The sequence below is a fragment of the Chlamydomonas reinhardtii genome, chromosome 9, assembly GCF_000002595.2.
Source record: "Chlamydomonas reinhardtii strain CC-503 cw92 mt+ chromosome 9, whole genome shotgun sequence".
Lineage (NCBI taxonomy): Eukaryota > Viridiplantae > Chlorophyta > Chlorophyceae > Chlamydomonadales > Chlamydomonadaceae > Chlamydomonas > Chlamydomonas reinhardtii.
In genome coordinates, this window is record NC_057012.1 from 1,148,689 (window position 1) to 1,169,071 (window position 20,383).

Sequence of the window (20,383 nt, forward strand, 5' to 3'; positions counted from 1 at the left end):
TCGCGAACATGGGAGTTTGAGGGTGATTGGGAAACCAGCGGCTTGGCCAAGTGGCCAACGCTTCGCAACGCCCTGGCACGGGAGAAAGGGCGCCCCTGGCACGGGAGTTGACAGGGGCACCCCTGGGAATGTCACAAGTCCTCTCGAAAGCAGAGGCAGCCAGGGAGAAATGCGCCTGGCCTGCTAGGGTCACGCAGGGAAATCCCTGGTGCCTGAAGGTGCCTGCAGAGTCGAATCTGTTGCGTGCCGTAGACCCGGAGCGCCTGACACTCTTCACGGGCCCGGCCGGGCAGCCCGGGCTTTGAAGCACGCAGAACGCTAATAGCTGGTCTCATCGATGTCTGCGGCTCACCCCGTGGACCTGGCTGTACTGCATTGTGGTGCGGCTCGCGCTTGGTGCTCCTGTGTGAGTCTGTGAGTCTTGAGCCTCGCGCTTGAACCCCCAATCTCCCAAATTCCCCCCATCACCACGCACGCACGCCGGCGATGGCCTATGGGGCTGTGGCCGGCCCCACTGCCATCAGCCCATCACACGCGGGCATTTCCGGGTCGAAAGTCCACGTGTTGCGTGCTGGGCAGCCTGGGCTACTGGTGGGGATGGGGGCGGTGTTCAAACTTCTGTTGCAGCGGAAGTGAACGCGGCATCGATATGTTGGTGGGCGGGCGAAGCGCTAGGCAAGCCGCTGCCTTCGAGAGCTGTCCATTCCGGGTGCGTCCCGCCAGCACCGGTCCTGCCGCCTATCAGGCCTGTCAGCAGTGCTGCCCTGCGCGTTGGACAAATGGACAGCCGTTGAGCCGCGACCGACGGCTTAAGCCCCATCTGGGCGTGGATGCGGCGACAAAGCATGGTGCTGACACGCCGCCGCCGCACCGTACTGTCTGTCCCTTGCCTGCTCGGCTGTGGTCCCCGGAGGCCGCAGCCCTTGGGAGACGTGTCCACACGCAACCCACACGCCGCCGCGGCATACCAGCCTTCTTCCCGGAGGCACGTCAAGCCTGGCAGAGTCATTGCATCAGGTGTCTCAGCAGCAGTCACTTGTCAGGACCGCACCCGCCAACAGCCGCAGAGCCACCGCAGTAGTGTCAACGCCATACAGGTGCTGCACGCTGCCGCTTGCTTGGGACCACGCAGTTGTAACGCTCAATGTCTGACTCCGCACATTGGTATGCTTTCAAATTGCGGCGATCGTAACGCCCAAGCACGCGTTCCATGCTGACGAGTCGTGCCGTGAGCCTCCCAGTCGTGCAGCCGGCATGAACTCGCCCAGCGCCGGCGCCCATTGCGCCGTGCCCTTTGAACACGCCACCAGCCAACCAATCCCCTGCACGCCTCGAGATAATTAGCAAACATAAAGCTGCTTTGCTGTCGTAAAACTACTCCGCGCGCTAACACCGCCTGCGCAAAACTCCCTCTTATGCAGGCGCCTCCACTGTGCCCACAGCCCCACTCCCTAGCTACTGCCCGCCGGCAACCTCAGTGGCGGCCTCGGCCACAGTGGCCGCATCCACCTCCATGGGTGTCGCCTCCCCCTGCCGCTGCTGCTGCTGCTGCTGCTGCATCTGCTGCTCCTGCATCTGCTGTTGCTGCTCCTGCACCTGCTCCTGCGCCTGCGGCTGCTGCTCCTGCGCTAGGTTCTCCTGGTGCGCCTGCGCCTGCGCCTGCCCTTGCTGCTGCCCGCCTGCCTCTAACTGCACCGGCTGCGCCTGCTCCTGCTCCTGACCTTGGCCCCGCTCCTGCTCCTCCTGCTCCTGCCGCAGCTCCTGCTCCTCCTGCTTCGCGCCCTCCTGTGAGGACGGCGCCTCCTCCCGCGGCGGGCTGCCACCGCGTTGCTGCTGCTGCTGCTGCCGCTGCCTCACTGCCGGTAGGCCCCCGCGCGTCCGCCGCGTGCGCGCGCCGCCGCCCTCGTCAAGCCCCTCCGCATCCTCATCCTCCCCCCCGTCCTCATGCTCATCCTCATCCTCATCCTCACCAGGCGACACGCCCCGCCCACCACCGCCAGCACGCTGCGCCCGCGAAGAGCCTCCCGCGCCCCCTCCTCCTGCTCCTCGCGCCCCCGCGCTGCCGCCGCCGCCGCCGCCCTGCGCCGCCTTCTCGGCTTCTGCCGCCGCCGCCGCCCCTGCCCGGCCTGTCCGCAGCGCGTCAGTGAGCATCTTGTCGTACGCGGCAGTGCTGTAATCGACCTCCTTGCGCGTGCGGCGCGGCCTGTGGGCACAACGACAACAGACGAGCGTGTGTGCGTGTCATGAACTCCACTGAACATGCAGAGGCAAAGCCTTGTTGGGGGCTTGGGGCGCGGCACGGGTACGGGCGGGATCCGTGTCTGCCGTCTCTGGCCAACAGCGCTTTTGTAGCTCACTGTCGGCCAAATTGTAGTCGGAGCTACTGAGGTAATCAAGTGACGGCCGCACCACTCCCAAAGCACCACCGCGCCTCCTCCCCCAGCCCACCGCCCTCCACCCCACCCCACCCCTTTACAACCCTCCACCTCACCTGTCGATCCAGTACTCCCCCATGCTGGCCCCCAGTGCCACTCGGACCTTGGCCTCCAGCGCCGCCTTGCGCTGCTTGCGCTCCGCCTCCTCCACCAGCGGGGCCACCAGCTCGGAGGAGATCTGAGGGGTGGGGGGCACACACAGTGTGTGTGTAAGTGTGTGTGTGTGTGTGTGTGTTGGAGGGGGTGTAGATACCCGCCCAAACTAAAGCGAACCCAATGCAATAGAGCGAGGAGGAGAGCGTGTGTGTGTGTGCGTTACATTCATGATTAGCCCAAGAAACGGTAGACGGTAGGCAACTTTGGGGGGCGGGGCGGAGGGGCGGGGTATCCAACCTCAGTTGCGGGTGGGTGGGTGGGGACTCCGTGCATGCCAGCGTATCAGACGAACGCGATGGCGAACAGGTGAGTGGGGGTTGCATTACATGTTTATCAGGAAGTGAAGTAGGCACAGTGGGGGCAGAGTAGCAGCCTTACGGTTCGGTAATCCAGATGTCCTCGCCGGGCCCCACCCACCTTGTCGGCGAGGGCCAGGTCTTGCTGCAACCGCTTCTCCGCCGCTGCAGCCGCTGCCGCGGCCGCCGCCGCCGCGCTCTTCGCCGCCTTCTCAGCGGCCGCCGCAGCCGCAGCCGCGGCCTTTGCGCCTCCCTTCGCGGACCCCTTGCCGCTCCCCTTGCCGCCGCCCTTGGCGTTTGCCTTGGCGGCGGCTGACGCCGCCGCCGCGGCGGCGGCGGTCGCTGCCTTTTCGGCTTCCGCCGCCGCCGCTGCCTCCTGCGCGGCTCTTCGGAGGTTCTCGGCGGCTGCGCCCAGCCCTTCGGCGCCCACACCCAACAGCTCCCAACGCCCTGAACGGCAGGCCGGAGGCGCCCGTGTGCGTGATGAGTGTGGTGAGTGCACATGTAACAGCAAACGGCACTGAGTGCGTGTACCGCATCCTACTTCGTGCTTTCCTTAGCACAACCCCGCTAGCAGCACCGCCTTTCATGCCCGCCAGCTGCCGCCAGCGCCCTCAGTTGCCCCCACGCCAAGCTCCCCCACGCGCCCCCACCTGGCGCCGCCTCCGGCCGCAGCTGGTACTGCAGGTAGAGCGGCAGCTCGGGCTCCTTGGGCGCCCGGCCCTTGCCCTTGCGGCCCTTGGGCGGAGGCGGCGGAGGCGGAGGCTTGGGCACTCGCTTACGCCTGGCGGTGGTAGTGTTGGGGCGTGTTGGGGCGTGTTGGGTTGCGGAGTTGGGGAAAGGATGGTGGTGGTGCGAAGGGAGTCGCTGCCAGAGCAGTGATACACGCACGCGGGCACGCACTCACACACAGGATGTCAACCTGCACTCCTTGCGCTTTCCTAACATCACACAGCCACACACAGTCAAGTGCACACGCCTGCCTGCCCGCACACGCTTTCCTCCCCTCCCTCTCCCCCCTCCCGCACACCCACTTGGGCCAGGACGGCGGCGCCTCCCGGTACAGGCGCAGCCCCAGGTCCCCGGGCCGCCCCACCAGCCACAGCCGCGCCCCGCCCGCCGCCTGCCCCAGCGGCTCCTTGCGCGCCTCCTCCGAGCCCAGGGGCACGGCGGGCGGCGGCACGTCGGCATTGCGGCGGCTGCGGCTGCTGTGGTGGTGGTGGGCGGGGGGGAGACAAGGGATGGGGCAGGGGTGGGGTCGGGGAGGGGGGACATTTCATGGTTAGTTAAGAAGAAGTAAAGTTGTAGGGGAGGGGTTGGCGGGAGGGCTAGCCGTCCGTGCGCGGGAACTGTGAAGTGTGAGGTGGTTTGGTTTCGAGCCACCAGGAGAAGTAGGGGTGTGAGTGAAGGGAGGCGGTCGCCGGACCCGCACGCGAGGAGGGCGGCGTGTGGGTGGGCTGCTGGGTGCAGGCCGTGGGATGCGGCACTCGCCCCGCCTCAATCCTAAGGCACTCCACCCCAGAGGATGAGCGCCGCACATGCAGCGACAGCGCGACCCAGCTCCCCCCGCCCCCTCCCTCCCTCCCTCCCTCCCACTCCTTGAGTTTGGGCTGGTATCTACAACCCCACCATCCCTCCCTCCCTCCCTCCTCCCTCCTCCGCCTCACCGCGCCTCCGCCTTGGCCCTCGCCGCCGCCGCCGCCTCCGCCTTCTCCCTCGCCGCCTGTGTGCGCGGCGGCACCAGCAGCGCCTCCAGCGCGGCGCGCAGGTCGTCGCGCTCCAGGCGCAGGTCCACAAGCAGCTTGAGCGCCAGGACCCTGGGGTGGAGGAGGGTGCGTGTGTGTGTGCGTGCATGTGTGTGTGTGTGCATGTGTGTGTGTGTGTGTGTGCATGTGTGTGTGTGTGCGTGTTGGAGGCAGGGAGTGTAGTGGAGTGGAGGGGCGTGTAGTGCCCGAGCCCAACAAATTAGGCCCCAATCGTACAGGCATTGTAAGGGGCTCGGGTGAGTTTAGTCCAAACCCCCTGAACCAAGACCAAGGGAGAAAGGGAATGTGTGCGTTTTCTGTGTGCAGGGCAACCCCATGGCCCTCCGGGCACTCCCATGCCCCATGGCCCTCCGGGCCAAACCCATAAGGCCACGCTGCTTCCCATGCACACGTGCAGCACATCGCCAAACACATCCCAAACGTACACACACACACACAATCCCACCCCACACACAATCCATCCCTTCCTCCCCCTCCTGCCCACCTGTTGCGCGGGTGCAGCCGCGCATACTCGCGCCACTCGTGCCCCCGCTCCGCCCAGAACGGCAGCAGCGGGTCCTCGGGCCGCGGCGGCGGAGCGCGCGGGGCACGTGGCTTCCCTACCGCACCCGCGGCCCCAGCCTCCTCCTCCTCCTCCTCCGCCTCCTCTTCACTGCTGCTACTGCCGCTGCTGCTACTGCCACTCCTGCTACTGCCATCCTCCTCCTCCTCGTCATCGCTTCCGCTGCTGCTACTGCTGTCGTCGTCGCTGTCGCTGTCGCCACTGCCGCTCTCATTGCTCTCACTCTCACTGCCGCTGCCGCTCTCATCTTCCTCCTCGCTTTCCCCATCCTCATCGTCCTCCTCATCCGCATCGCCCTCGCCGCGCCGCGCGCGCTTCCCGCGCTTTGGCTGCTTCTGCGATTTGGCCTGTCGCTTCTTGCCCCGCCCTCCCTTGGCTGCTGCCGCCGCCGCCGCCTTTTTGCCGCCGCCCTTCCCGGCCTTGCCCTTCGCCGCCACAACCGCGGCCGCGCCCTTCTTGCCGCCCTTTCCGGGCTTGGCGGCAGCGACCGCCTTGCCGCGGCCGCCCCTCTTTCCACCGCCCTTCTCCTTCTCCTCCTCTTCCTCTTCCTCCTCCTCCTCCTCGCTCTCCTCCTTCTTCCGCTTCTTGGCCCCCTTCTTATCCGAAGCCGCCGCCGCACCTGCACCCGACGATTTCGCCTTTGCCGGCGTGCCAGTCGGCGTCTCCGCCGCCGCCGCCGCGCCGCTGGCGCGCGCGTTCTTGGTGCCGGTCTTGGAGATGGCTGCGGCCGCCGCCACCGCCGCGCCGCGCCGCAGCCGGCCCGGGTCCACGGGGGGCAGCGAGGCTACCAGCTTGGAGGCCGAGCCGCGCTTGCGGCCGCCGGTGGCAGGAGCGGGCTTGGCTGCCTCACCCTTTTCGGCTGCCTCCTCCTCCTTCTCCTCCTTCTTGGCCTGCAGCTGCTCCGCTGGCTTTGGCTGCTGCTGCTCCGCTGGTTTCGGCTGCTGCTGCTGCTGTTGCTGCCCCTTGCCCTTTGCCTGCTTCCCTGGAGCCTGCTTCGGAGCCGCTGCCTTCTCCCCGTCTTCCACCTCTTCTGAGTCCTTCTTCCCCTTCCCCTCCTCGTCTTCCTGCTGCTCCTGCTTAGCTGCAGGCGCCCCCTCCGCCGCCTCCCCCTCCGCCTTGGCTGCCGCCACTCCAACCTCCGTGCCCTGCTCCGCTGCCTCCGCCTCCGCCTCCGCCTGCTGGGCCCCACCCGAGCCCGAGCCGCCGGCAGGCGCATCCACCTCCATCGCATCAGCGCCGCCACCGCCGCCGCTGCCGCCGCCCACTGCCTGCGCCTTCACTGCCTGCGCCTTCACGTCCTCCGCTGCCGCCGTCTCCGGCTCCTGCTTCACCTCCGCCCCCACCTCAGCCTTCACACCGGCGGCGCCGCCAGGCGCCGCCGCTGCCTCCTCCGGCGCCGCAGGCGCCGGCAGCAGCGCCGCAGGCGCTGCCGCCTCCGCCTCCGCCGCCCCCGGCGGCGGCAGCGGCGGGTGTGGGTGGTAGTGCTCGCGCGGGTGCCTGCCCGGGTGCAGCAGCCGGTACTCGGCGGCGATGCGTGCGGCCAGCACTGCGGGCCAGGTGGACTGCTCCAGGCGCCCACTGCGCCGCGACACGCCCTGTGTGTGTGTGTGTGTGTGTGTGTGTGTGTGTGTGTGTGTGTGTGTGTGTGTGTGTGTGTGTGTGTGTTAGAAAAAAACAACAAAACGAAGCCCGCCCAAGCGGCGCCGGAGTTACTTACGGATACTTACCGAATACCGAGCGTCGTGTTGCCGCGTCGACCCCGGTAGTCATACTTACCCGCGAAAAGCCTGTAACCCTCTCGGGCGATCGACGAACGATCTGACCCCGAGTGGCACCCATATGCATTGTATGCGCCGCGCCCTGGGCGCGCTACAACGTTTACCCAGCACGCCTACGTCCCATATTCCCGCCCGCTGGTCATAGTCGAGCTCACCTACGGGCGACAGGGGAAGCGAGGGCAAAGGGCGGCAGCGAGGAAGTGTCACGGGCAGGCAAATGGCAAAGGCGACAAGTGGGGCGGCGTGCAGCAAGCGACCTAGCTAACGCGCATTCTAAAGCCCGCCTATTAAGTATCACGCGACCCGGAGAAGAGGGCGAGTGAGTGTGGCAAGCAACCTTAACGGGGCCGGGGTTGCATGGGGGCGTGGCGGGCGGCGGTTGCAGAGTCGCAAGACGTTCTAGATGCAGGCTGGTAGCACGCGGGTGGGTGTTTATGCGTCGCCGTGGGCTGGCGGGAGCTGGCCTCCCGCTCCCCGCTCCACGGCGGCACCGAGTCTAGGCATGCTCGCGGCCGCAGTGGCCGCGTCGGTAGGGGCAGGCAGGTGGGGCGCGGGGCAGGCAGGGTGGCAGACTGTGGCATTACAGCGGTGCACAATGGCGAGGGCACGAGCTGGCAGACCCCACAGACGCAAACCAAAACCCCACCAAACGGAGCACACCCTTAGGGCAGCAATTGCGAACACGAACGGCACAGGGACCGGCGGCAGAACTGAACTCAGACGCACACGAGGACATACCACAACACGCGTTAGACGAAGGACGAAGCCAGCCCCAGGAAAACCGGCACCCCAAACTAAGCCGACAGCCGCACACGGACAGGGACAACAACCCGCACTGGGACGAAACACCGCGCACGCAACCCGCACACGCACACTCGAACCCACGCACACACGTGTGTGTGTGTGTGTGTGTGTGTGTGTGTGTGTGTGTGTGTGTGTGTGTGTGTGTGCCGGTTTGAATGGTTTGCGTTTGGGTTGTCGGGTTGAGTTTGGGTGGACGGGTAGGGGTGCGGTGTGTATTGAGAAAGAGAAGAGCGAATGGGATACGGTATTGGGGGATTTGGGGGAGATGTTGACGGGGCACGATTGTGTCCGCACCATCGCTTTCACGGACGGCTAACTAACATACGACTATTCTGGACTTGGGATCGACACCCCTCCTCCCTCTTCCGCCTCCCTCCTTTCCTCCCTACTCCTCCCTCCCCTTCTTCTCCCACGCCTCACCTGCAGCAGCCCCGTGTGCAGTCGGGCCAGCAGGCTGCCGGGTCCGCCCACCCCGCGCACCAGCTCGTCAGCCAGCATGTCGGGCGACCAGGACCAGGGCCAGCAGCGGCCGCTGGTGGGGCCGGAGCCGGGCTCGGGCTGAGGGGGTGGGGGGGGGGGGGCAGGGGGGAGCACGGGGAGGGAAGGCAGGGGGAGCTGGGGAAGGCATCAGTGTATGAGTGCCGTATGAAGAAATGCCGAGGACAGGACACGACATGGAGCGGGCGGCACAGGGCGGCACCGGGACCCGCCTGCTCCCCACCCAACCCAGTCTCCCTCCACCTCCACCACCACCACCACCACCACCTCCTCCACCTCCACCTCCACCTCCACCTCCACCTCCACCTCCACCTCCACCTCCATCTCCACCTCCACCACTCACGCGCTCCCCAACACACGCCCTGCCTCCACGCACACCCGCGCACACTGATGCACACCAATACACCCAATCCCTCACCCCCACCCTCATCCATGCCCCTAATTACCTGCTGTTGTTCCTACTGCTGCTCTTCATACTTCATGATTCATGGCCTTTCACTCCTTTAATAACAGCTTTCCCCTCTCCCCCACACCCTCCCCCCACACTCGCACCCACCATCAGCAGCCCCGCCATGAGCTCCCGGCCGCCCTCCGCCTCCTCCGCCACCAGCTCCGCGCGGAAGGCGGACAGGAACTCCAGCACCGCAGCAAACTGGGGGGCAGGCCGTGGGCCGTGGGGTGGGCGACACGGTCAGAGGCGGCAGCCGAGGGGCGGAGAGGGGGTTGCAAAGGTAAGCAGGAGAACGGCGACACGAGGCACAGCGCCAAGAGGGGATGGGGCCATGCGGCCGGGAGTCAGGGGCCCTAACGCCACACGCCAGTCGTCCGATGCCCTACCCAGTACCTAGCATCCAGCTCTACCAGCTTCTCCACCACGCGCAGACACACACAATACACCTGAACACACACACACACACACACACACACACACACCCCTAAACACACGCACGCGCGCCCTCTCACCTCCCACATGTGTGTCACCTCCTCCACCGCCGCCCGCGCCGCCGCCTCCGACACCGGCCGGCTCATGAGCGCGGGGTCGTCCGGCTCGGAGTCAGATCCAGCGCCCGAGCGGGAGCCCCCGGATTCCGAATCCGAGTAGCCGTCCTCCCCGCCCGACTCAGATCCAGATCTGGCGCCGCCGCCGCCCTGGCCCTGCTCCCCCGGCTCCGCCGTGCGTGACCGGCTGCGGCGCAGCTCGCCGCTGCCACCTCCTCCTCCTCCTCCCGCCGCCGCCACCGCCCCGTCGCCGCTGCCGCCGGTGGCGCCGTCGCCGCCCTGGCGCGGCCTGCGGTCCCGCTTGCCGGCGGCGGCGCCCGCCTCGGCTGGGGCCGGCTTGGGCTCGGGCTTGGGCGGCGGCGGCGGCGGGGCGGCGGAGCGCAGGCTGCGTGCGCGCTCGTTGTCGGGGCGCACCACTGGCTGCGCCCATTTGGACGGCCTGCGCGGCGGCCCCCGCCCGCCGCCGCCCTCCTCGCCCTCCTCACCGCCGTCGCCGCCCTCGCTCTCTGCGTACCCGCGGCGGCGCGCCACCGTCGCCGCGGCGCGCTTGGGCTGCTGCCGGCTGCCGCCGGCGCCGGCGGCAGCTGCAGCACCGCCGCGGCGGCGCGCGCCGCCGCCGCCGCCGCTGCGGCCGCCGCCGCCGCGATAGTCCTCATCATCCGGATCGTCGTCGTTGTCGTAATCCTCGTCTGCGCTGTCATCCTGCCAGGCGTCGCCGTCGTCCTCCTCATCGGTGGCGCGGTAGTCGCCATCTCGCGCATCGCCGTCCCCATTGTCATCACCACCATCATCATCGTCATTATCACCATCGCCGTCCTTTGCAGCCTCGGCCTGAGCGGGTTCGGGCTTGTCTGCGTGGCCGGATCCCGAGCCGCCGTCGCCGCGCCGGCCCTTGAGCGGCTGGTGCTTCTGGCCCTTCGGCTCCGCCGCCCCTGCCGCCGCCGGCGCTGCGGTCTGGGCCGCAGCGGGTGCAGCGGCAGGGGCGGGTGCGGCCTTGGCCGGAGCGACGCCGTTGGCGGCTGCGGGCGGCGCTGCGGGCGCGGCTGCGGCTGCGGTTGCGCCCCCCGAAGCAGTTGCAGGCGCAGGGGCAGCCGTGCTAGGGCCGTTGGCTGCGGGTGCCAATACGGGCTGCGGAAGCTGAGGTGCCAACTTGGCCGCAGCCGGCTCGGCAGTGGCAGCGGGCGCTTTGGCCGCGTTCTCGCTCCCGCCAGCCACAGCGGCGGGAGGCGGAGGCGCGGTGGCAGTGCCACTCGCCAGCGCGGTCGGAGCAGCGACCAGGCCGGGCTCCCGCTGAGCAGGTCGGCTTTCCGGGGCCGCTGTGGCGCCCTGCAAACTGTCATGCGATCGATCGGCCGCGACTGCCGAAGACGGAGCGACGATTGGCTGGGGCTCGCCAGGAACGCCGCCCTGCGAGCTCGGGTTGCCGCCTTCGTCGGCCGGGGCCGCTCCGGCAGCTGTGTTCGACGTAAGCTGAGGCTGCACTTCGGTGCCAAGCCCCGAGTCCTGAACACCCGCCATCTTGCACACGGCGCTCCCGCTCGCGCTGCAAGCCTCCTTAGCCGCTGTTTAGGCAACCAGCAACATATAGGTAATAACCCTCTACTTCATGGCACGCCCGCAAGCAAGTAAAGTGCACCAAGTGCGAAGTGGAAAGATGGAAATGCTCCGTAAAGTCTGCGTGGGCCTTGAGCAGCCTCGCTGTATCTGTGCCCCTATTATTTACTCGTACACAACCTCAAAATTGCGTTTGCGTATTACATGCGCATTTGACCAGCTGTGCGATGGGCGGCTAGTTCTCATGCACTTGCAACCGCACGCCCAGTTTCTTGGCATGCAATTGCATTCCCATTCATCCTGCATAAGCATTGCCCAGCGCCAGCGCTGCGACTGGTTCCCCGGCGCCCTCTCGGACCAGCGCGCAAAAACCGCCCAACCAACTTGCTGCGTCACGGTTATGATGGCCAAGTGGCGAGGCAAGACGGCGAATGGTGTGAAGCAAGGGGGATGCCAGGGGCGCGCGGTGGCGGGTGGGCCCCGGGCAGCGGCAGGGGTGGCGGAGGCAGGGGTGCACGCGGACGTGCCGGTGTGGCGCGTCGTGTGGCGTGGGGGAAGGTGGGGGCGCGTGGCGGGCCACCCCTTTCGGGTGCCGCAACTCACTGGTGCCGCTACCCCCTTGCCATCCATCCTCCCCCTGTCCCTTCTTGTCCTCGCTCCTCTCAGCGGGGCCTTGTCGCGCCTACCGCACGCCAGCGCGTGCACGTCCCCAGGCCCCCCGCAGGTAGGCCCCCTGCAAGGGTGCCTAATGCCTTGCGCGCACCAGCAGCACCAGCATTGCGACGTTTCTACCTGTACCGCATGCTTTGCGGCCGGTCGGTGCTAGGAAGGCACAACAAAGGGGAACCCGTGTGCATGCGCAATACGGCTGTCGGAACGCGGGAAGGTAGGGGACGCGTGCCACGTGGGCGCGGGCGGGTGTGCACCAAGGTCCGCCCCACTCCGCCCCATTTCCCCAACTCTTCAAGTGCCTAGTGTGCAGGGGCAAGGCTCTTCAACCAGAATGCTTACAACCGTTCCGAACCCCCCCCCCCCTCCCACACACACTACATAACCACACGGAACCTGTGCGTTCGGGGCACGTGCCTTTCATTCTTCCCCCACTCAACTACCCCTACTATACTTTCCCCGCCCAGATGCGGATCACGAGGGGCGGCGCCGTGGCCGGCTGCCGGCAGTAGCAGTAGTGCTGTAGTGTCGCGGCCCCGTGGCCAGGCAGCAGCTACAGCCCCTACATGCAGCCGGTGGTGGGCTGGACGCCCCCAGTCCCCGCCACCCCGCCCCTGTTAGCACTGGATGCATACGTGCGTTCGTCCCCCGTCCCCTACACACACGAGCCGAACCACTGCCACTCACCTTATTGCCCGCCCCCATCCATGCCCACACCACCACACAGCACACAGCGCGCACACACGCGCGTCCAGCAGCCCCCGTCCCAACACCCCTCCTCATCCCACCGGCCCACCGCCGCCGCCTCTAGGCCTGCATGCGGCGTCAACGCACACAGCAGACAACGCATTGCATGGATCACGTACAACCTAGCTTGTATGTGTCACTTGGATGAGATCACGTGGCAAATGCATGAGCTGCTGCGAACGGTGATCGCTTCCGCACTACAAGCCATCATCAGCAAATGCATACCATATTTCCATTCCCCGCCTATGCTCGCTTATTGCTCCCCAACGACCGTTCTACTTTGTTTGCTGCATCGCAACTTCAGCAGCGTTGCTCACGTCGCCGCCTTACCTGCCGGCCACCTCCCTCCCACACGACAACATTCTGATATCCGTTTCATCACACCCATTCATACGATGTCAAATGTCCACCACCGCCATGTCTGGCGCTTCATTACTTCAGCCCTGGAACGCCTTGCCCATCATCTCGGCCATCCGCTGCATGAAGTTGGCTCCGGCCGCGCCGCCGCCGCCCAGGGCGCCGCCGGTCCCCACGCCGGCGCTCTGGGCGGCGTCCCGCAGCTGTGTGAGCCACTGGTTGCCGTTGAAGCCCTGCAGGCCCACGCCCTGCAGGCCCAGCGCCTGTGCGGGCGTGTGTGTGTGTGTGCAGGTGTGGGTGTGGGTGTGGGTGTGGGTGTGGGTGTGGGTGTGGGTGTGGGTGTGGGTGTGGGTGTGGGGGTGTGTGTGTGTGTGTGTGTGTGTGTGTGTGTGTATGTGTGTGTGTGTGGATGCGGCTGATGGGTGAGAGGGAGGGTTAGACGGGGTGCGGAGATGGGAGGTGGGAGGTGGGAGGTGGGCGTGGGATTGGGAGGTGGAGTGACATTGCAGAGGTGGTACCTTGGGTGGACGGGACGGGAAGGGGAGCTGTGAGGGAAGCGGGAGTTGGGGAGGTGCACATGATGGGAAACCCACACGCCCAGTCTCCCCCCCCCCCGTCTCCCTACCTTGCCCAGATTCGTGTTCTGTACGGCGGTGATGGCGTCACGTGCGGTCTTGAGCGCGCCGCGCTGGTCGGACAGGTACTGCTGGAAGGGGCCTGGGCGGCAGGGAGGCGGGGGGAGGTGTGTGTGTGTGTGTGTGTGTGTGTATGTGTGCGGGAGAAAGATGGGGTAAAGCAGGGCTGGGTGTGGGGGAGGCGGAGGAGGAGGAGTAGGAGGAGGAGTAGGAGGAGGAGGAGGAGGAGGAGGAGGAGGAGGAGGAGGAGGAGGAGGAGGAGGAGCCCTCACCCTGCTGCAGGCTCTTGCGCAGGGTGCCCACGCGGCCGCCCCAGTCGCGCATCTGGGTGGTGGCAGAGCGCATCTGGTCCAGCAGCTGGGGGGGGGGAGGGGAGGGAGGGAGGGAGGGTGTTTGTGTTGTGCAGGTTGTTAGGCAAGGCGTGTCGCGTGTCGACATGCGCCACCCAGTCCACCCAGCTCCTGCTATGCCAGTATGCCTCCCGTGAACACCACACCGTGACACCACACCGCAGCATGCATGCTCCATATGAACTACACACACACACACACACACACACACACACACACACACACACACACACTTCCCCCCTGGAATGGGAACAAACCACCCCCCCTCTCGCTCACACATATACACATACACACACACGCGCCTACCTGGCTGCGGAACAGCTGGGTCTCAGTGTCATTGGCTCCCCCGCTGTCGAGGCCGTCGGTGCCGTCGGTGGCCAGCAGGTTCCGGCGGCGGTTGTCGCTGCAGGTTGCATGGGGTTGATACCGTTGAAGTTGGTTTGGCTGGTCCGTTAGGCTTTGTGCGGCATGGACGCGTTCCTCTCTCGCGATGGCCTCCCGCCGACCGGCAAGCATCTGGATTGCTAGCTCGTTGCTGTCAGCATTGTGATCATCACGGATCATCACGGATCATCACGGACCACTCACCCCAGGGTCGTGAAGAAGATGGCGGCGTCGTTCATCCACAGGGTCCAGGCCGCGATGTTGCCGATGAGCGCTGAGGCAATGCCAACCTGCAGGGGGGGAGGGAGAGGGGGAGGAAGGGAGGGAGATGGGGAGGAAGGGAGGGAGGAAGGGAGGGAGGAAGAGAGGAGGAAGAGGCTGGGAGCGTGAGGTTGCTTGAGGCGGAGAGGCGTGTGTGTCGTGGGAGTGTGGGTGAGAGGGCCAGAGACGCCGATGAAGAGATGGCCCTGCGTGCTGTCTATGTGTCACTGCCGCCACCGCCCTCCCTCCCTCCCCCACCCTGTCGCCCACGTGTCACGGCCGCCACCACCCGCCCTCCCTCCCCCGGGGCCCGCCCCGCTCCTAGGCCTCGCCCGTGTGTGCGCCTCTGGCCCTCACCCCCCCTCACCCGGCCCCTGCGCGGCCCCCTCCCACCCACTCTATCCCATCCCATTCCACTCCATCTCATCCCATCCCATCTCATTCCACCCCCACATGCATCCCATCCGTGTCCCATCGTGTGTGTCTCATCACCCGCCCATCCCCTCACCTACCCCGGTTGAGGCCGTGGCGAGGGAGGGCGACACGGTCAGCAGGATGGCCGAGGACAGCAGCAGCGAGGGCGCCACCACCGCGGCCACAGACGGATCACCCTGTGGGGGTGGGGGATAGAGGAGGTGGGGGCACGGTGGTGTAAACACCAGCCCAAACTAAACCGAACCCAATGCAAAGGGGGGGGGTGAGGGGGGTAGGAGGAGGTTGAGGGGGGCGGGTTAAGGGAGGGTTATACGCCCAAGCCCAACCAAATAGGTCCCAAATGTCAAGGAATCGTCGGCGGTGGGTAATAGAAGAGCGGGCTAAAGGGGGGCTGGCGGTTCATTCCGTGACCCAAGGAAACCCAAGGGCGTGACGGCGGGCGGGACGGCTGACGGCGGGGGTACACGCGGCGGAGTCACAACAGGGGCCAAGCGCAAGGCGATGGTGATGCTGCCTGCTACTGCCACCCACCCACCCACCTTGAGTGCCGCCTGCACGGCCTGCAGCTTGGCCTGCTCGGCCGCGTCGTCGCGCGCGGGGTTGCCGGTGTGGGCCGGGCCCTGTGTGTGTAAATGTGTGTGTGTGTGGGGGGGGGGGTTCGGTGGGTGTGCGCGCGTGCGTGTACTGTGTGTGTGCTGCGTTCCAGCGCATGCAATCTAAAGGCGAGGGAGAGAGGTGTGGGTACGTGTGCGTGTGCGTGTGTGTGTGCGGCTGCGCTTGCGGGTGCGGGTGCTAGAGAGATCACAGGTAAAGTTGTGTGCAACAGCGTGTTATGCGGGCGGGGATGGGCCGGGCAGCAGCAGTGGGCGAGAGCTGCCAGTTTGCGCTGGGCAACCCTGCCCCACGCCCATCCCTCCCACACCCATCGCCCCCATACCGCCGTGAATTACACATGCGCACATGCAATACGACACAAGACGTGCGCCTTCCCCCTTTGATTTCTTATCGCGCAGAACAACACGACACCACACAATGCACGACACACAGTCCCTGCCGCATACACACACAACACGACACACAGTCCCTGCCGCACACACACATATACACACACACACACACATATACACACACCGCACACACAGACATGCACACACCTGGAAGGGGTTGAGTTGGTACATGGCCCAGGTGGTGTCGTTGCTGAAGTGGGAGGGCAGACCGCCCCAGTTGTTGCTGTAAGGAGGGTGCGTGTGTGCGGGGGACGGCGTGTGTTTGTTAGAGTGTGCAAGCGTGCGTGCGTGTGTGTGGCGGGTGGCGCGGGCGGGGCGGTGTTGGTGGGGTGGCGGAAGGGATGTGTCTTGATGTGGAGCTGCGAGTGCTGCTGGCATGCCCGAAGACACCCACCGGGGCTTCAAAGGTCGGCACGAAAGACACTCACTTGTTATTGTTGTTGTTGTTGTTGCCGTAGTTTGCCACCATGTTATCAGGCTTGCCTGCGGCGGGTGTGCGCGGGGGCGGTGGGCGTCTTCGTGGGCGGGCGCGGCAGGGGGGCAATACACCGCCGCACGTACGGCACCAGCAGCAACCCGCACACACACACACACGTAATGTTTTCCTTGTGCTCTTTAACACACACACACACACACACAATCCGGCATAGCGGCAATTGGAGGCTGGGTGATAAGGAATGTCACACTGCAGCCATGACTGCTGCTGCTGCCGCTGCTGCTGCTGTTGCCCTCTGCTCCCATCCCACAGCAGGTGCCTTCTTCCCACCTGCTCTGACCGATTCAGCACCAGCCAGCACCCCCAACAACAGCATCAGTCCAGCCAGCGCAGGAGCCGACCCACCGAAATGGTCGAAGTTGTTCATGTTGGCGTAGTTGTTGTTGTTCCGGTTGTCGTTGTTGTTGTTGTTCTGGTTGTTGTTATTGTTGTTCTGGTTTGCGTGGGCCACAAGCACAAGTGCCTGCGGGGCCGAAGGCAGCAGGGGGAACGAAGGTGCAGCAGCGGGGCCGAGGCGCGGGATGGGTGGCTGGGGGTAGGTGTCAGACTCATACATGCGGCGGAGGGTGCCAGACATACATAGCGGCGGCGTGCGAAGCCCCGGAGCACGCGCGCGGGTGTGGCACGTCCGCACTACTTGGCCTCAAGTGCACACGGTGCATACTCACTTAATGCGCTCGCCAGGAGCTAGCTATGCGCCCCGCCCGCCCCCAGCAGGACAACTAGCTAGTTACTTGCCGCCGGCACGCGTGCCACCGCCGGCACGTGCGCTCTTGCCCGACATGTCTCCTCCCTCCCTCCCTTCCCCCCGTCACTAGGCGCCCCCTCCAAGCAGACACACATCCTCCAAGCTAGGCGGGCCTTCACATGCGTTACCCGCGCACACGCGCGACCCCCGCTCCGCTACTTTGGCTTAAGTTTAGCTTCGTTTGGTTTGGTTTGGGATGGCATTTACAACCCCGCCTACCCAGACCGCGCACGTCCACAACCTCACAGGTAGGTGCACGCCCTCCCGCACACCCGCACACTCACTCACTCCTCACCGTTTCTCCCTCCTCCCTCCCATCCATCCACCCGGCCCGTCCGCACCTGACTGGTCAGCAGCATCGCGAGCAGCGCCCAGGCCGGAGCCGCCGAGGTGGCGGCATGGCCGCGGCCGGCGGACCGGCGGCAGCTGAGCATAGTGTTGTAGGGATGGAGGTGAGCGGGTGGACAGAGGCGCAGCAGCAGGCGCGATCGAGCAGCAGCAGGCTGAGAGAGTGCGGACAAGCAGAGAGAGCGGCGGGCTCAGTGACGACTGAGACTGCTGCGAGAGGGCCCAGCCAAGTAAAGCTCGGAGGGCGACGGCGCTAGCTAACGTATCCACACGCACACGCTGCAAGTTGGTGCTGCTGCTGGTGGCTGGCTGGCTGACTGGCTGGCTGGCTAGTAGTGATGAGGATTGCGGGGATTGCGCCGAGCGTGTATTTATAATTCGGAGATAACGGGGGCGAGGGGAAAGGCAACAGGGGCGATTGGGCGTACGCGTTGGAAATTGGGATGGGAACAGTCTTTCTAGGCGGGGCCGAGGGGCCGTTGCCGCTAGCGCCGGAACGGAACGGAATGGGAGCGACGGCGGTGGCCTCGAGAGGGGCCCGCGTCGAGAGGGGGCGTCGAGAGGGGGCGTCGAGTGGGGGTTCGTAGTCCGTACTGCCCCTGACAGACGGCGGCTGTGGCGGTCCCCCCGACAGCCCGGCCCGCGACCTCCCTTGGAACAGCCCTGCGCCGCCGCCGCCGCCGCCGCCGCCGCCGCCGCCGCCGCCGCCGCCGCTACCGCATGGTGGTGTTGATGGTGTGCGCAACCAGGTGGCTCTTTGTAAGTCGCTCGCTCGCTCGCTTGCTAGCAGGAGCGGTCATGGGAACAGGGAACAGGGGCCGGGGGGCGCTCGCGGGCGGCGCCCGCCACGTCAGCTGAGCCGGCAGTTGCAACCCGTTCCGGCGGGTGCCGTACCCGGCACGTCGTGTCGGTCCCAGAAAACTGCTTTTGGCCCCATCGCGCCGGCCATCTCCGGCCATGTCACGGGCACATTCTGAAGCTGTTATTTAACCCCGTTCAAGACGAACTTGTCACGGCCAGAAGCAAAGCGATTCGGCGGCAGAGCCTGTGGTTTCCCTCCTAAACACCACCACCAGCAGCAGCGGTGCTTTCTGTGTGCGCACATCAGCAGCGACACACGCACACAGCCAACCCGGGGCCTTTGCCTCTTCCAACACGTTTCTCTTCTCCAGCCTCCACCAACGCACCTCCACAGCCCTTTACCTAATGACAGCTCCTCTAATGACAGCGGCTACAGCCATGCCGGCTGCCTTTGCCGGCCGCCTGCGGCGCCGCAGCGCCGCCGCCTCCAGCCTGACCCGCACCGCCCTCGCCCTGGCGGTCATGCTGCTCACCGCCCACCAGGCCGCCGCACAGGCCGCCGCACCCGCCGCCACCCCCACCGCCACGCCCACACCCGCCGTTGACGGCGCCACCGCCACGCCCGCCGCCGTGCCTGCCGCCGCCGACACGACGGCTGCCGCCGCCACCACCCCTGCAGCCACCACCACCACCACCACCGCCGCCGCAAGCACTTCTACACCTGCAACCTCCACGCCTGCTTCTACGCCCACGCCCGCGCCCGCGCCTGCCTCCGGCGCCGCCCCCACCCCGGCTGCTGCTGCTGTGGACGCCTCCGCCTGGCGCTCTCTGTCCAACAGCCTGGCTCAGACCATGGCGGACACACTCGCCCGACCCACCACCAACCGGACCGCTGGTGAGAGAGAAAAGGGGCGGTTAAGAGGGAAGGGCGTAGTTGGGTGGGTGCGGAAGATTGGGGTGCGGGAGGGGCACTTGGGGAGGGTTTGCCGTGCAACCCAGGGCGAGTCCAGTTTGTGGTAATGAGCAGCAGTCTGAAAACGCTGGGGCGCGCAAATGCAAGAACACGTAAGTCTTACTTCTTCACCCGCATGCACGCGCACACACCCACAAGCCCCTACCTTACACGCGCTGCCCTCCCCCCCCCACACACACACACACACAGGCCCCATCGGCTCCATGGCCCAGTCCGCTGCCGACTTCCTCCGCAACATGGGCACCGGCCGCAACCTGCCGGACGTGAGCGGGGAGGGCGGCAGGAGGGCGGGATTGGTGGGGGCGGTGGGATGAGGGTGCGTGGGAGGACCGGGTGGAGTGGGTGGTGGGAGGGTGGTGTGGGATAGGTGGGGGTAGAGCGCTGCGGGTTGGTGGGGTTTCGGTTTGAAGGGGCGCCGTGCTGTTGTGCACACACTCTTCCGCAACTCTCACGACGCTGCACGCGCCTCCGCGCCCTCCCGCCCTCTCGCCCTCCCGCCCCCACCCCCCGCCTTCGCACACACTCATGCAAGCACGCATCTCTAAGGCCCAAGGGCGCCGCACGAACCATAGCACGTACCCACCCCACAACCCACGGATGCACGCGCCTCATGCTGCTGCCATCCACCAGCTACCCGTCATGCCCGTCCCACTTCCCGCACCCCACCCCACCCTCACCCACCCCACCCCTCACCCAACCCCACCCCTCACCTCCACCTCCGCCTCCGCCTCGCCCCACAGGGTGTTCTGGGCGGTAGGCTCATGGGCCAGCAGGCGGGCGCGGGCGCGGGCGCGGGCGCGGGTGTTGCTGCCGGTCTGGCCGGCGGCCTGGGCGGCGGCGGCGGCCTGGGCGGCGGTGGCGGTCTGGGCGGCGGCGCTGTGCTGCGGCGTGTGACTGACGGGGAGCTGCTGTCCGCCTTCAACGAGCTTCGCGACACGGCACAGGTGCGGGGGACGAGGCGGGGAAGAGGCGTGCGTAAGGCGGGGGGGGGGGCATTTCCGAGCCCAAGGAGTTCGGTCTCAACGCGGGGGCAGACCATTGGGGGGGGCAGGGCCGGCCTTCGCTTGCTTCCGTTCTCCTGTGTCCGTGTCGCTCGCGCGCGGCCCCTTCCCCCCTCCCCCCTTCACAGCCTCCGCCCCCCCCCCCGCCCCAACACACCCGCCGCACAGGGTCTGGGCCTGGTGCTGCCCGCCTCCTCCCGCGCCACCCTGTCCACCTGGAGCAACCTGGCCAACGCACTGCAGGGCAGCGCCGGCGGAGCCGCAGGCGGCGCGGTGAGGGCGAGAGGGGAGGAGTAGATTGTGAGGGATAGGGGGGATTGGGG

The 20,383-nt window shown here is 66.6% G+C and overlaps 3 protein-coding genes across 5 annotated transcripts in view; 1 reads left to right on the top strand and 2 right to left on the bottom strand.

Moving 5' to 3' along the window:
* Positions 1–641: 641 nt before the first annotated feature.
* On the bottom strand, positions 642–11,017 carry CHLRE_09g400000v5 (uncharacterized protein). Its single transcript, XM_043065967.1, has 10 exons — positions 9,259–11,017; positions 8,852–8,947; positions 8,218–8,355; positions 5,138–6,810; positions 4,555–4,704; positions 3,922–4,095; positions 3,541–3,671; positions 3,009–3,337; positions 2,492–2,613; positions 642–2,203 (listed from the first exon to the last, which is right to left on the bottom strand). Exons 1-10 carry the CDS (start codon positions 10,810–10,812, stop codon positions 1,456–1,458), a joined length of 5,115 nt encoding a protein of 1,704 aa, XP_042920817.1. The 5' UTR covers positions 10,813–11,017; the 3' UTR covers positions 642–1,455.
* Positions 11,018–11,843: 826 nt separating this feature from the next.
* Positions 11,844–17,667, bottom strand: CHLRE_09g399950v5 (uncharacterized protein). The gene is made up of 11 exons (XM_043065964.1): positions 17,279–17,667; positions 16,535–16,652; positions 16,122–16,176; positions 15,841–15,916; positions 15,226–15,306; positions 14,764–14,862; positions 14,195–14,280; positions 13,913–14,009; positions 13,529–13,613; positions 13,247–13,338; positions 11,844–12,884 (listed from the first exon to the last, which is right to left on the bottom strand). Exons 1-11 carry the CDS (start codon positions 17,369–17,371, stop codon positions 12,702–12,704), a joined length of 1,065 nt encoding a protein of 354 aa, XP_042920818.1. The 5' UTR covers positions 17,372–17,667; the 3' UTR covers positions 11,844–12,701.
* Positions 17,668–18,287: 620 nt separating this feature from the next.
* The window catches only part of CHLRE_09g399900v5 (uncharacterized protein), a 2,382-nt gene continuing 286 nt past the window's right edge, over positions 18,288–20,383 (top strand). Inside the window, exons 1-4 of one of the 3 annotated variants that reach the window (XM_043065951.1) lie at positions 18,288–18,981; positions 19,249–19,322; positions 19,800–20,003; positions 20,229–20,383. The exon at positions 20,229–20,383 is cut by the window's right edge and continues 286 nt beyond it. In XM_043065951.1, the coding sequence (XP_042920820.1) occupies positions 18,525–18,981; positions 19,249–19,322; positions 19,800–20,003; positions 20,229–20,357 (864 nt within the window). In that variant the 5' untranslated portion in view covers positions 18,288–18,524 and the 3' untranslated portion in view covers positions 20,358–20,383. Of the gene's footprint in view, positions 18,982–19,248; positions 19,376–19,799; positions 20,004–20,228 lie in introns of those variants that run through there. The other 2 variants (XM_043065953.1, XM_043065952.1) reach the window with 2 other exon arrangements.